This window comes from Micropterus dolomieu, linkage group LG11 (assembly GCF_021292245.1).
Source record: "Micropterus dolomieu isolate WLL.071019.BEF.003 ecotype Adirondacks linkage group LG11, ASM2129224v1, whole genome shotgun sequence".
NCBI lineage: Eukaryota > Metazoa > Chordata > Actinopteri > Centrarchiformes > Centrarchidae > Micropterus > Micropterus dolomieu.
The window spans coordinates 18,064,835-18,079,963 of NC_060160.1; the positions used below are offsets into that span (position 1 = coordinate 18,064,835).

General features: G+C 41.2%; 1 protein-coding gene across 3 annotated transcripts; it reads left to right on the forward strand.

Moving 5' to 3' along the window:
* Nucleotides 1-78: 78 nt before the first annotated feature.
* lin52 (lin-52 DREAM MuvB core complex component) lies at nt 79-12,840 on the forward strand. 3 transcript variants are annotated; one of them, XM_046063462.1, is made up of 7 exons: nt 79-123; nt 1,858-1,932; nt 2,015-2,052; nt 2,181-2,247; nt 2,385-2,468; nt 10,203-10,295; nt 12,401-12,840. In XM_046063462.1, the coding sequence occupies exons 1-6, from the start codon at nt 105-107 to the stop codon at nt 10,286-10,288; spliced, it is 369 nt and encodes a 122-aa protein (XP_045919418.1). In that variant the 5' UTR covers nt 79-104; the 3' UTR covers nt 10,289-10,295; nt 12,401-12,840. The 3 variants fall into 3 exon arrangements, 2 of the variants coding, with proteins under 2 accessions (XP_045919418.1, XP_045919419.1); XR_006827236.1 differs by lacking the exon at nt 10,203-10,295 and adding an exon at nt 5,571-5,643 and having other exon boundaries at nt 81-123; XM_046063463.1 differs by lacking the exon at nt 10,203-10,295 and having other exon boundaries at nt 89-123.
* Nucleotides 12,841-15,129: the final 2,289 nt, after the last annotated feature.

A 15,129-nucleotide genomic window follows, 5' to 3' on the forward strand; every position in this document is an offset into this window, starting at 1 on the left:
CCAGTGCGTCGCCTGGTGGCGGGTTTGTGCAGTACACCGCTACGCGTCAACTCCGAGCACGGCTGCTGTCATTGGTTGCCGTTTATCACGTGTTTATTCTGAAGATGGCGTCTCCAAATGGAGGTAAATTCTAATTCCTTACCGTGCTATGCTGTGTATAAATTGTAAATTTAACACGTTTAAGGGCGTTAAATCGTTAGCGAGTGGTATGCTGTCTCAGACGAACAACCAGAGGTGACCGGATACACATGTTAGCGCTGTATTTTTACTGTTTGGAGATGTTTTGCCCAGTGTTGTGTCTACCCTGTGTGGACAGGGAAACACAGTAATGTTAACGTTAGAGAGCAAGCTTCAACCCATCAAACAGCTGAAACTGTGGGTGAAGCTAGCTATAAACATAGCTATATTAGGAAGCTTGCTGCTGTAATATATTTAGGCTAAATAACCTCTATTATATTATGTGTAACAGTTAGTGTTTTGTTTGACAACATCGTGATCAGTTATGGATTTTACTTTCGGTAGTCGATTTGATTGCACACAACGTTAATGTCAAGTTACTGTATTATGACATTAAACCGAGTTGCCCCCATGCTCTTGTTAAACTGCAGTTGTCTAACCATTGTGACTAAGCGAATTATATTAAATATATATATGACATAGACACATTATCAAGTTTACATTTTACAAAGTATTTATGTGAACATATAACGCAAATTCTGTCTTCCACGATGATGGCCTTTTCATTTATATTTCAAATCATACGTTTTGTATATGCATTTCTACCTGCTACCATATAATGTCGCTAAGTTGTGTTTATATAACATAGAGTAACGTTACATGACAACCAAAATGTTGTGTTGCATGAAAGTTGCATTAGAACGGGGGCAATTTTCATGTCAGATTAAACACAAACATTTTATCTTGATATTATAATCTGTGCACTTTACAACAACTCCTGAATGTTTTCTTCATTAAAGGCTGCTGCTCTACAGTAACTTTTTTTCTTCACTGTACTATTAATGGATTCTTTTACACCTTGTCTGTTTTCTATTTGGGTGCATAACTGAAACATTTAGATCTTGTTTATTATAGACTTGCACCAGGTCCCTCACAGGAGAGAGAAGCAACATGTCAAACTGTTTTGATGAAGAAATGAATAATAGAGTGGTAACATTCTAATGACTAGATAAAACATTCTTTATAAAAAGGTACTACAGGATTTATTGTTTCAAAACCAGTCTTTAACCTCTTGGACCAGAGGTTAAAGACAGTGCTTGGCCTGTTTGCAGCATGAAATCAAAGGCCAGCTATATTGCTTTAACCCTAGTAGTCTAGAGCTGCACTGATTAATCGATTAGTCAACTATTAAATTAATTGCCAACTCTTTTGATGATCGATTAATTGCTTTGAGTCCTTTTTTAAAGAAAAAAATGTCCAAATTCTCTGATTTCATCTCCTCAAATATGAATATTTTCTGGTTTCTTTGCTCCTCCATGACCCTAAACTGAATATCTTTGGGTTGTGGACAAAAGAAGACATTTGAGATCGTCATCTTGGGCTTTGGGCAACACAGATTTTTTTCTTGACCTAACAACTAATCGATTAATTGAGAAAATAATCGTCAGGCAAATCGATAATGAAAATAATCGTTAGTTGCAGCCTTATAGTAGTCACATTTTGAGACTTTTGTTGTTCTGAGATATACATGCAACAAAATATATACACCATTACTTTGGATTAAACCACCACCAGTATTTGTCTTTGCTTGCACTTTTTTTATTAACTCTGTCATTGCATTATTTACAAATATGCAATTTATGCATTCCCCATAGAAAAATACTTTTTGTGCCGTGACAGGTGATGATTTTGAGTCCTCTTTGCTGAGTTTTGAGAAGTTGGACAGAGCGTCACCAGACCTGTGGCCAGAGCAGTGTAAGTTATACATTACCCCTGCTCTTGTGTAATTACTTACTATGGGATTGTGATCTTGATTATCCTGTAATCTCTCATACAGTGCCCGGAGTTGCAGAATTTGCTGCATCTTGTAAAAATGTGAGTAGGAATCGCTGGGTGATTTACAAACTACATAATTAAATAGCCTTGACAATGACATACTGTGATATAGGCCTGATCTATAAATATTTCACGAGATGTCTACTTTGTTATGTCTTACATCACAGCCCATCACTAATTCGCCGCCCAAGTGGATGGCTGAACTAGAGAATGAGGACATTGAAATGTTGAAGGGTAAGTGTTGTAACATTTTCAGTGCATCTGAAGGTTGTGGACAGAAATAATCTTTAACATATACACCTGTCAAATGGGATAACATTTTGCTGAGACTTACTACATTTAGCTAAGAGTTTTCATTATGGGTCCTGTAGAACTGGGTAGTCTGACCACAGCCAACTTGATGGAGAAGGTCAAAGGACTTCAGAACCTCGCTTACCAGCTGGGCTTAGAGGAGTGTAAGTACATGAACTATACAAACCATACAATGTGCAGTGTATTTGTACAGCTGTTTGTCCAATTTTAAAAAGCTGGCTTGATGTTAACATGTTTTGGTTTGTTGCCTTTTCTGCTAAAACACTTGTGACACGTTGGCAAATGCCCAGATAACTGGTGCAAAACACATGATTTGAGGTTAATCACCAGCCGCCTAGTTAGTCACATGTTACCACTAGATGGTGCTCATAGCCTTTTTGTATTGAGTCAGTAGATTTAACAGAATAAGAATCAGAAAGAGTTTTATTGCAAAGTAGTTTTTTACACTTGCAAGGAATTTGCTTTGGCGATAAGGTGCTACACGTAGACAAACATACAGTTGACATAAATAAATATATAAATATGGAATAAACAAAGGCAAGTTATAAAAGAATAATAAAAAAATAAAAGAATAGAGAATAATACAACGATGTGCAGAGAGAGACAATGTGGAAGTTATTTACATGTTCATTACTCAGGGTTTGTGTTGTGCAGACGTAGTGCAGCGGGAGAGAATATTGTATATATATAAATATATAAATTGACATCATTGTGATCAGCATCATTGTGTGCTTTCACATTCGAAGCCCAAACAGGCTGCGACTGCACATAGGCATGTATCTTTTCATCTGAAGACAGAATGGATAATGTAGAAACTGAAACTTTGCCATTTAAAATCAACTCTACATTGTCAAAGTCACTTTGAGCTCTTAATTTAAGTCAAATAATGGATTTAGGTCAATATTGTTGAATTGGAAAAGGTAAGAAACAAGGGCACACCAGAGCCCATACAAAAAGTGCTCAAGCATTTGATGGATGCAAAACCTAGTTTTTAATCCATTCCCCACTGCCTCCATTGTCATAATCCTTATGGAGTGTGGATTAGAGAGATGTAGCTAAGTGCTCATATTTTCCTAAGAGAAAAATGGGTATTTACAGAATTATTTTCAGCACAAAAAGCACACAAGCAATGAAGAACTGTGGTGTAGCCCCCTTCCTTACTGGGGTGGAATGTATAAATAAATGCAGTTAAATTCAGCCAACATGTGCTTATAGATGGGGGGGGGGGGGGGGGGGGGGCATGTGATCTGATGCAGACATTTAGTTGAAAGAGCAGTTGAAATGTTGCTTTGCGGTCTGCTTGTAATGGCTTGTAATGAGTGTACTGTTTAGTAAAACTCCATAAAGACGTGCTGTACTTATGTATCAAATTAATATGGAAAGGCTTTGATGAAATTTAAGAGTTTCATAAGGGGAAACTTTTTAATTATCTAAAGAGATCATCAGATTGTAGGGAAGTGAGTTGAATCCAGAGTGACTGAAGTTTTTGCCGCAATGCTATAATGCACATATATCCAAATATACTTACTACAGGAATCACAAAAGCCTAGATAAGTGTAATCGCGCATTAATAGGCTATCGATTGTGGAGCGTGTATTGTATTTGCATGGGCCACAAGTCGCAAATTCATTTTGTTGAAAAAGTGTCTAATCTCCATGACTTCTCTAAACCCGGAGAAGCGTGTAATCTGCTTGGCATAAAGCTGTTAGCCGACACAGGTGCAGGCCTGCAAGCTTTGCAGTCATGTCATGTACCTCGGGATGACGGGACACAACGATGGTTATTATTGGTGTCGGAGCAGCCCTGTAATGGGTGCCTGTTTAATGCTCTCTGGTTTAATTTTCTCCTTTTCCTGGCTGTCAGGGGAGGCCTTGTAAATCTCAGCTACTTTTTCATCATGTTTGTGCACTCTTCAGTACCCGTAAACGAGCCTCCACAGAGGCACAGCAGAGCGAGGGCAGGGGACAGGATTTACTGCCCCTCCCCCTTCAACATGTGGACCATTAAAGAGGAAGCTGGTTAATGGGCAGAACACAATCAAGCAGTGAAAACTCGCCCACCGTCCTGCAATAAGAAATGGAACCTGGACCAAACATTATTACAAGAACACCATTCCCCTACGCCTAGAATACACCTAAGCAGCACTAGCTGTAGTTTCTGCTTTTGCTTCCAAGTGGTGCACTGTGCACATACTGCTGTATACTCATGTTTTTACATATGTATTAACATGGTTGCGAAGGGGGGATGTAACATACCTCCCACCCCCAATAATAGCTGTGTGACTCTGGCCCGGGTCTAGTCCCGGAGGGGCTTGACGCGTGCCTCTTCCGCGGGCCCCAGCTGTTACTCCACCCCATGATGAATGCCCCTGTCGTGGGCCGCTGAGTACGAGTATCAAGCCTTGAGTCTCTGGGGAACACAGAGGACTCTGATAAGTGCTGTTATTGGAGGTAATTGAAAGCTGAGTGCTCCTTTGGGATGTGCTGGAGGGCCTGGAGCACCCAACTGCTGGATTTGGTGATGGTGCTCTATCACACTTGTGGGCTCAAGGCAACTGAATACCATTTAACACTACGTGCTGTTAATTAGGAAATGTTTCTACTGTAGACTATGTTTGTTAGCACAGTCGTCAGTACTGGATTTTGTGTCTGTGATACTGGTTGCCAAAGTTGTAAAGTCTGTTATCCACCACTTAAGGCGGCAGTTGTAAAAAAAAAGGTTAAGTGAACTGTGTCTTTGACAGACTCACAACAGGGAGTTGAATAGAAGCTATGAATGTACCCTTTAAAATCAAATCAAGGACGTTAATAAAGTGCTTATAGGGTAATTCGGAATATATTTACAAAATCCTCTGTTAAAATAGGGGCCAGGTCAAGCCTGAAGAGGATGTTCACATTGTTAAAAAAATTTGTTGTGGTGGTTGGGTAGCTTCATAAACTGAAAACAATGAGAAAGCTGCCACTCAGCAATGATAATCTTACAAAAATTTTGTCTACAGGCATATACCTTTTCAAAAACTAGATTTTGCCACCTTGAGAGTGGTAACAAATCTTTTTACCCAGATATTAAAAAAATCAAACGCATGAAAAAATGTGTCACTTAACTCTTAATCCCAAGAAAAGCCTACATGCAAGTAATATCACAGTGATAACAAAAAACTTTGATATCTAGTTAACATGAAAACAGCATCACTCAGTGTGTTCTGGGTGTTGTTGCCACCTGTTGTCTCTCATGTACCACCACAGAGCACCTCTCCTGCGCCGTGACGCCACCCCGCATAGACTCGGGCTGAACCCTGTTGCATCCCCCTGTGTGAAGGTGAGGCTGAAGGTCGCCCTGCTCTGACAGCTCCTAATGGGCCCCAGCATTCACCACCACCACCACCACCACCACCTCCTCCTCACCCTTAGGATCAATCTCCAGCCTATTAGAAGCATGCCGCTGCTGAATATGATTGCATTCACTGGGCCCCACTGGTGCTAATGTGCCTCCATCAATCCATCAGGCGGGCTGACCGCAGGGCGGGCGGTTATGAAGTACCTGAGCTGACAGCCGCTGAATGAGGAACAGGGGATGCCTCCCCACAGCCACAGCCAGCCTTCCTCCTCTTTCTCTCCTCTAGTACTCCTCTTTGCTCGTCTTTTCACCTCTTCCCTGTGTCTCTGTGGGCTCATAGTTGCGATGAATGGCAGTGTTGGGGTGCGTCTCTTTGAAGCTGACTGTAAGGAAACCAGGATCAAGGATGCAAAAATATAATAGATATAAAGATGATAAAACCTGGGCATCTAATTTTGATGCCCAGGTTTTGTATTTTTGTACCCTTGTATGGTTGGTGCTCTCAAACTGGCCCCCATAGTAATACCTTTTTAATTACTGGGAGTGCTATTTCATAATACTGCTGCTACTATATTGATGGATTCCCATTGTTGGAAAATCTTTAGCAGTTCCACACACATTTTGTACCAGGAGGACATGAGTTTCTCCATCCTTGGTGTAGCAGGTCGCTGGTATCTGATAGAGCCTGTCCATATCTTAAGCAGGATCAGTGTCGGAGCTGTGTGAAAGCAGAGGCAGGCAGAGCTTAACACTCACACACACACACACAGACACATTCACACACCACAACTCACTTCTGCCTGCCTGCCGCCTCCCTGAGCAGATCGGAAATGACACCTCATTTCCATAAAGGCATTAGGAATTCATTGGATTTTCTTTCCCAGCTAATCATAGTGCGGGTGTAAAACCTTTTAGGCTTTTAATGAATGATTTTTGACTGATTGCCTATTAATAAGGACACCTCTTGAACAGGCATAGGCTGGGGCAGGGGTTGGGAGGTGCAGATGTGTTTGTTTTGGTGTGTGAATGTGTGTGTCTGCCAGGCGAAAATGCATTAGAGGAGAGGAGGGGTGGGCCCTCTCGGTTGGGACATAAAGAGGAACCAGTGGCTCCCCTGGGAAATCACAGCTTGTGTCTGCATCTTAAATATCCCTGTGAAGTATCAATAAGTGGGTAATTGAATTTTGAACACAAACATGAGCGTCATGTGTATGTGGTGGGGTGGGTGGGCTGAATGTGTGTGCCTCCAAGTGCTTCTGCGTGTGTGTTTGTGTGGACCTCCTCTGTGTCTCCCTTGTCCCTGGAGAAGAGGGGGGTGAAAGAGGACTTTAAATCCATTAAATAAAGCTTACAGGCTGTAATAGCTGAGCAGCACTAGGAGATGGGCAGTGAGGTTCAGGTAAGTCCCCTTAACTCTTAATGAAAGTGAATTGGGGCAGTCAGGGCCGGGGTCCGGGACTCCAGTTAACCCAGGTGGTCATCTGTCTTTGGAGCTAAACAGGGGTCCAGCGGCTCAGCAGGAGCGTGCCATCTAGAGAGGCAGCCAGGCAGGGGGGGTGATGATTACTCTCATTTTATACACAGGGGAGTCGTTGTGGGGGTTGGGAGTGATCTGTGACAATGACACCCAGATCACTCACCGTAAACGAGGGAAAAGTAAGATGTTACACCACCGCGTTTCCTCTGCATTTACATTCCAGCCACCTGGGAGTTTCCAAATGAAAATGATTGCTGCCAGTGCAGAACAGAAAATTGCAGAAACATTTTAGGTTGCACCACACAATTTCCTACTTTTTAGTTTTAGCCCTCGCTGTTTCAAGAAAGGCGACATTATAAATAGCCTGAGGGCATATTTAGCTGTTTGCAGATATAGGTTAATCTCCATTGTTGCAACCTAAGCAGCAATAATCAGCCCCAGATCTACAGCCAGAGGATTACTGGGCTGGTGTGGGAGCTGGTGGTACCTCTGTTTTCTGCTCCATGGTGGCCTCTCTGCCAACATGTCCTCATTCTGATGATAACCTACATGTTGTGTTGATTTATGGATGGGAATGATTTTAAATTGCTTAGATAAGAATGGACTGCAGTCAAGCCCTGTAGAGCATGGGTGAAATTATTATATGCAGGCTGATGGGGCCGTGTTTACTAAACTGCTGGTAGACTGTGGCGGAATCTCAGACCATTTTGGGCTAAATGATAATTAGATAGCAACAAATCAACAGGCCAAGGAGATGGCTCACAGAATCCATAAGGTGTCATTTAGTATGGATGGCAGTCCTAACAAGATGCTGATTAACTTAGTGCAAAATTAGTAATTGACCTTTCTAATCAACTAAACAAATCTCTAAGTTCCCCTAATCAGTATTGATCTCCCCCATTGTATGACAAAGCCTGTGAGTGTTTGTGTAGGTGAGAGTGTAAGTGTCTGGGCGTGTGCTTTGAGGCTATCTGACCTCATCTGTTTACGTACATCATACAAAAATGTACATTCACGTGTGGCAAAGATAACTTTATAAATCATTTGTTAAAATAAAGTAACTTGTAGGAAGACATGAAACAGAGGACTGTATAGCATAGCTAGTTTAACCTTCCTTGATTTTAACCTTCCTTGGACAGCTAGTGCAGCAAAGTAAAAAGAAAAAGAAAAAGAATTAATTGAATTTGGAAAAACCATTTGTCACATTTTCCCCAAGACTTTTCCTATAGAATTCCATTTGGACATTTTTACTACCTGTTAGTATAGGCCCTTTTCATGAAAGACATTTTGACATGTTGCAGCTGTAATAATAATAATAAAATAAATGAATTCCATTTAGCTGCTTCAGCTTCAGGGTTCTGGCTCACTGTCACACTAGCCAAGTTTCCAACCAAATGTAGTGCACATTTTTGAAACAGATTTACAGATAATAATAATAATAATAATTTTGATACCACCGCAATTATAATGACTTTGTCGCATTTAGATATACTGTTGTTGGCAGTAATTCTCAAGCGGGGTGCCATTAAACCATTGCAGAAGATGAGGGTGCAATGCTGCTGATGTTTTCGTTTGCCGCTACTCTTCAGCGGAGCGTAAACTTGGACATTTAAGTTCGTGTACGTCTTCATTTGATATTTGCTAAATCTTGTTTCCACTGCCCTTTGTCATGTTTTGCTTTTATCAACACACAACCTTAGCTAATATTTCCAATCGGGTATTTTTATGCACAAATTAAAAATGCTGAAAAAAACAGGTGTATAGAAACGGAGCCATCGTTAGTGTTATTAGCAAAACATGTGCATGTTCTTACTATGACGTATTGTAGTTCTCTCAGTGGTCCCACTATGTATACCTTTACTTAAACACAGAGCCCACCTTCACTATGCCAATCACAACTCTTTTTATAAAAAGAGAGCCACACATCATAAATTGAGCCCTGATTTATGTTTAATTGGGTCTTTAATGTGATGATATCAATGATATTTCTATCTGAGCAGTGGGAGGCTGTACAGCACTGTGATTAATGAGTTGCTCAGTGGGGCGAGGGGTCTCTGGAGGAGTGGCACAGCCATCATTGATCTGTTTTACAGTTCAGGCTCATCAAGAGATGGAGAAGGCGATAACGAGAGAGAGAGAAGCATGGCACCTTCAAAATCTGTAATATTAACGGCTACCCTTCACCATTCCTAGTGTAACTGCTCCTAATAAGAAGGTGACATCAACGCACTTGCGGCTTTAGGGTCATCCCAATGTAATTGCTTTCCCTTGCTTAATTTTGATGGCTTCATTTCAATCTAAAGCACCCTATGCATGTCCAGGGCTCCTCTGATGACTTTGTTTAGGGTGATTTGAAGCGACAGCAAAGTGCAAAATGAATCCATCCCATTCCAATTAGCATCATCTTTAACCTAATGAGGGACACCTCAAGGTGACGTGGCCCCCACGCCCAGATGCACCATAATCATTCCACACTGGGGAACTCATCTAAATTACCAACTGGCCCGGCTTTTTCATTAGCCGCCGTGTGCAGGGAAGGCGGGGCCCCTTCACACCAGCACACAGGCATAGTAGGCCAGCTGAGATCCTGATCACATTCGTCTTGCAGGCATCATGATGGTGGGATGACTTTCTGCTAAATGCAGATTTGAAATCAGCCCCCTGTCCTGCTGCTCTGTAGTCATATATTTGTGTGATGTTGTGTGAGGTTAGTTAGAAACTGAATAGAGTCGCTGAGGTGATCTTTGCAGCTCATGAAAACTGCAGTGGAGTCAAAAGCCCCGTTCTTCTTCTCATCTTTAACAAAGAGTAATTACTGTACCTAGATGGTGCCTCTCCAGGGTTTATGATGATGCCACAGGAATGTTACTAACGTCTCCATTGAGACACAGGGGTTTGTCTTTGATAGAAAAACCTCGGCAATGATTGCTGTCCCAGAGAAGACCAGAAAGGGCCTTCAGCGGGGACAGTTCTGTTGTAGGACTATCAGAGTTGACACACACAGACATCTTGGTATGTGCAGGGCCTTTAACGATTTTAACAATGTGTTTTACTTGCATCACAGATGTCAATGGAACTCTACAGGGTTTTTGGGAAAATGAGCAGAGCTGGGAAATATCTGCACTCAGTACCATAATGTCAATTATTTAACTATAAGTTAAGTATAATTTTTGGTACATTCTTTTACATTTACATTTATTGATATGGTCACTGAGGGGGGAAAAGTCTGTATGGAAATTGTAGAATTTTATTGTAATAGAAAATCCGAGAAGATATTTAGGCTCATCTCATGTAGGTACAGTGTCAGCTGTATCTCTAACCTCCAGCAGCAACTTTCAGAGGAGGCAGAATACTAGAAAATGGTTATTATTAGTGTAAGTATTGGTTCCCGATCTTTTAAACCTTTCAAACAAAACAAAAATGTCTACTTGTCATCATACATTTTAATACAGTACTATACATTTATGTATTAACCTGTGTGATTTCCCCTTCTCAGATTGTTTAATTTGATTTTTTTTTAAATCAAGTTTGAATGAATAAAGTCCCAGAATTTCAACAAAATAGCAATGACTGGAGAAGATATTTGAAATATAAACATATAATTGTGTAGCAGAATATGTATTGATTTATTTCCTATCCCATTAAACATGGCTGGAAACTACTGGCCTAAAGGGTCAATTGTTATAACATATTAGTCTTTTTTTACTGATAAAATTAATATTACTCTTTTTCCTTAATAGTGCTTCCCCTATTCTTATATTCTTATTATATTTATATGTCATTTCTCACTTATTTTAGACATGGCCATATTCCATAATCATAAGAGGTCAATCATCATCGAGGTTAATGGAGACATTTTGCTTCTATTCACTCTCGTCTTGGTGAATTGCATACACACTTTCACGCATGCATAGGTCTGAGTACCGGTACCTCACTACATTGAGACAGCAATCAAGAAAATCACAAGACTCTTTGGTAGCTAGTCTCCATTTTAATGTTGTTTTCCATGTCCTGAATGAGCAGATGTTTGTATAAATTACCTCCCAGTGTGACACTGCAGATATTAAATACATGCTTTGCATTACTAAACAACGGGTCTGAAGTGGTTTGAGCTGCAGTCAAATTGTTGTGTAAAGACTGGGAGGTTGTTTTTTTTCTTCTGATTTTACCAACATATCAAAGATTGCTCGAAGGGTGTATGAGTCTTGATCTCTTACAAGAATAATAGGCGAGACCGGGTGTGGTTGTAACATTGGGAGGGTTGTAACAGCACCAGTTCCACCAAGTAGAAATACGATAGGAGTTAAGTGATCATTTCAGTATTTTCCTACTTCCTCCCCGAGAGAGGCATGGTGGTTATCAAGTCTGGAAGCAGGTACATTCAGAGTATATAAAGAAAAAACTGATTTTGAGGTCAAAAAGTAAATCTTTAGACCATGACCGTATTTTGTTTAGTCTCTAGTTATACTCTTGCAGATAAAATTGTTAGACTTATATTAGATTGAAATGTATTTTCTTAGGCAACATGTGATATATTTTTTCCTTTCTAATTTCAAATCACTATGCTAAAACAGCTAGCTAAACATTTGTTCACAGGGAGGGGTGGGTTGTAAGACTTCTTTAAAAAGTGCTATACATACAACTAGGGACTTTCTTGATTTTAATATTTTACTGAGTGCCCTTTGCTGCACTCCAGGGTTACCAGCATTCATTCTCATGTTGTTCACATGTTGGCGTATGTATCGGCACTCAATCTTTTCCATACTCCATCACCGCCGAACATTTAGAGGGCAGAGAAGTGTACTGGCAGCTTGTGAGAAATTCCAGTGCGCAAGACAAAGTCTTGGTATGCCAAAGAGTAAAATATAGAAGTGCTTTGCGTACCGGTGAGTACCGGCCCACTTCAAGCACTGACGGTGACTCTGATTAAGAATATACACACATTGTCACACACACACCGTCTGTTACAGTGAGAGAGAAACATTGTTCTTTTATTTCATTTCTATCTGTTTTTGAAAACATCATATAGTGTGGCATCTATTTTTGCTTCTTTTGTCTAATTGTTACAACTTACAACCTACCCTGGTCAGTAGAGAACAAAGGTGGCTACTTTCTATAAAAGTTTGAGAACTCTAGCTCCAAAATTCAGTGAGTTATAATTGCTGAAGCAAAAAGTGTTACAGCCATACCCGGTCTCCCCTAATAATTTCTTTACAATGATTTAATTAAGTAAATGTGATGTGGTGTCTTCTTGTTTTCCAGCCAGGGAAATGACCAGAGGCAAGTTTCTGAACATCTTGGAGAGGCCCAAGAAGTGACATGTTTAGTTTTGTTTTTGCAAGCAACAGGAAATTTGGGACTGCAAGGTGAATCTGATATACCTTCACCAATATGCTCTGAACATGTTCAGACCTTCACAACACAGTTCAAAGACTTTGCACTCAAACCATAGATGGGAGCAAAATGCCCACTCCCACAGCTGAGGTCTTCTGCCCACACTGCACCTGTTGTCCTCCTAGGTAGATGCCTTTAAGTTTATGGAAACGTCATATGATTTATTACTTCCCTACTGAATTTTGCTGTAGCTTGTAGATCTGCTTTGATTAAATGTTCCCTATTTATTCTAATTTCTATTTTAAACATGATTTGCATTTTTCTTTTTTGAGTTTGTGGAGTTGTTTAATAAAGTTTTAAAACGAGAAGATGATTGCCTTTTCTTTAAAATCCCTTTGAATGATTAAGTTTGCAGCCAACGCAGTTAACTTTGAGACTGTTCAACTTCTAGTCAGGGCAATATCTCCATCTGACTCAGTGCACTAAATGCAGCACCTCTCCGGCTGTGGGCGTGTTCGGAGCCCCGACCTGGGAGTCCTTTCCCGGCTACCAGGCCATGTTTTCCATTTAATGAGCATTGGAAGCAGGGTACCCTACACAAAACATTGCGTAAAAATAATATTGCTCATTGTCATCCCGTTAATGAGAGTTGACATAATTACTAGGACCATTTCTTTTCTAATTAGCACACTTCGGCCTTGTCGGGGCTAGCGGCCGGGCAAAAAGAGAATCAGACAGGCATGCCGAATGGGAAACAAAGAGAAGTCCATCCGCCATAATTAGGTAAGACAATGCATCGGACTGTTCTCGGCTGGAGATGTCGCTGGGGCTCTGGTCGCTCACTCCCAATAAGTTACACTTCTCCCCAGGCCCCTAATAAGCCCCTAATCGTCTTTCCGATTCACACGGACAGAGGCCGCCATTGCCTCCGTGACTTCACCCCCTGCCTCTCACGCGGACCCTGGTTCACCCTTCTCGAAAAATATGGAGTATTTTCACAGTTTTGCAGGCAGATAAGAATTTGGGTCCTTGGGCGCAGCATGTCCTGGTTACAGGAAGACGTTGGCTTGCTTGGGCTATGTAAAAGCACAATAGGTGATCTAAATAAAAACAAAAGTGACAGCAACAACAATTAAAATGTTGTCCTGTAAAATACTATTATGAGCCAATCGAACCTTTAAAAAAGTGTTTAGCCTATCACTCGTTTCTTTATTAATGGCTAATAAAGCGTCCACTAATGCTTAGATCAATAATAGCCTAAGCCATGTAAGAAAAACTTGGGTTGCCGCCAAGTTGTGGAATTGTGGTGTTTATCCTCCTCCAGCATGACACTTTGCCACCAACACCTGGAAAGGAGCATGTGGAGCGAAATCTATTTGTGAACATCTTATAACTGCAAAATGGATGGCTTATTAAAAAGTGAAACCCCCTCAGTATTTATTAATGCATTGCAAACATTCATAACTGCATTGTTGCAAGTACAAAGGATAAAACAGCATCAAACCAGGTAACCCAAATGTCGTTTGGGTTGGGTGGGCCTATTTACAATTTACGTGGCACGATGGGGTTGGAGGAAGTCTGATCCTTAAGTAGGCCTAAGTAAATGCAGCCTGCATTGTAGTAAGTAAAATGAATATTAGCCTATGCAAAGTAAAAGTAGGCTCATTCTGCAGGAAAATGGCCCTTATAGTCTGTAGCCTATACGAATTGATTGCTATTATAATGCAAGTGTATTTTACTGTTGTAGTTGGTCATGGTAGAGCTAATTTAAACAATTTTATAGGCCTACTGTTGGGTATAGTTAAATCACTAATAATGTATTATGTTTTATAAGAGGATAGCATGTGTTATTGGCCTACATTGTTCATTTGTATAGCTGTCAAAAAGATGTGCCCTAGCCTACAAAGTAGCCTTTGCAGCATGTCAGTATATATGTAGCCTACCTCAAATGTGTAATAGGTTGAGTAAATGTCGGCCTCAATATTAACACTTTATAACGGGTTCCTTGTTACAAGGTGAACCATTGCACTCAGTGTCCTGTAGGCTCATTATCTGCGCGTTCATTCCATATGATGATGTTTCAATTCTAAGTTGTTGTAACCATCAAATCCTGGAGGTGACCCCGCTGTCACTCGCACTGGTTGCATGTGGACACTTGTTGATGCTGACCGATGAACATTCAGCCTGCTGAGCGTTGACGTGGCAAACGACCTGACATCCTCAATATGTTGAATGATGGCTGCCGGTCACCCCGCAGCCTCCCTGCTGCCAAACAGCCTCTCCGAGAAACGGGTCAGTCCCCGCAGAGCTGGTCATCCATATGGAAGAGGGAGGGGGAGTCGGAGCTCCCCCATGCATCCGCAGTGCGTTGCCTTGACCTCACATAGCCTCTGTGCCCCGACAAACGTCAATCCAATGTGCCCCCAGTCCTTAAATTAGCTGTCAATTAGTGCAAATTAATCAACTCCTCGCCTAATTAAGCAATGCCGACGGGCAGCTACCAAACATGCCATTGTGGAGGAGCCATGAGAAAGCTGCGGGGCTTGCAAACTCATTCTGTAGCCTACTGGAGAAGGGGGGGCATCGCATCACATCACGCCCTGCAAGTGCTTTGGGAAAGCAGAGGCTCTGGCTGTGCTTTAGTTTTTCCCCTGACT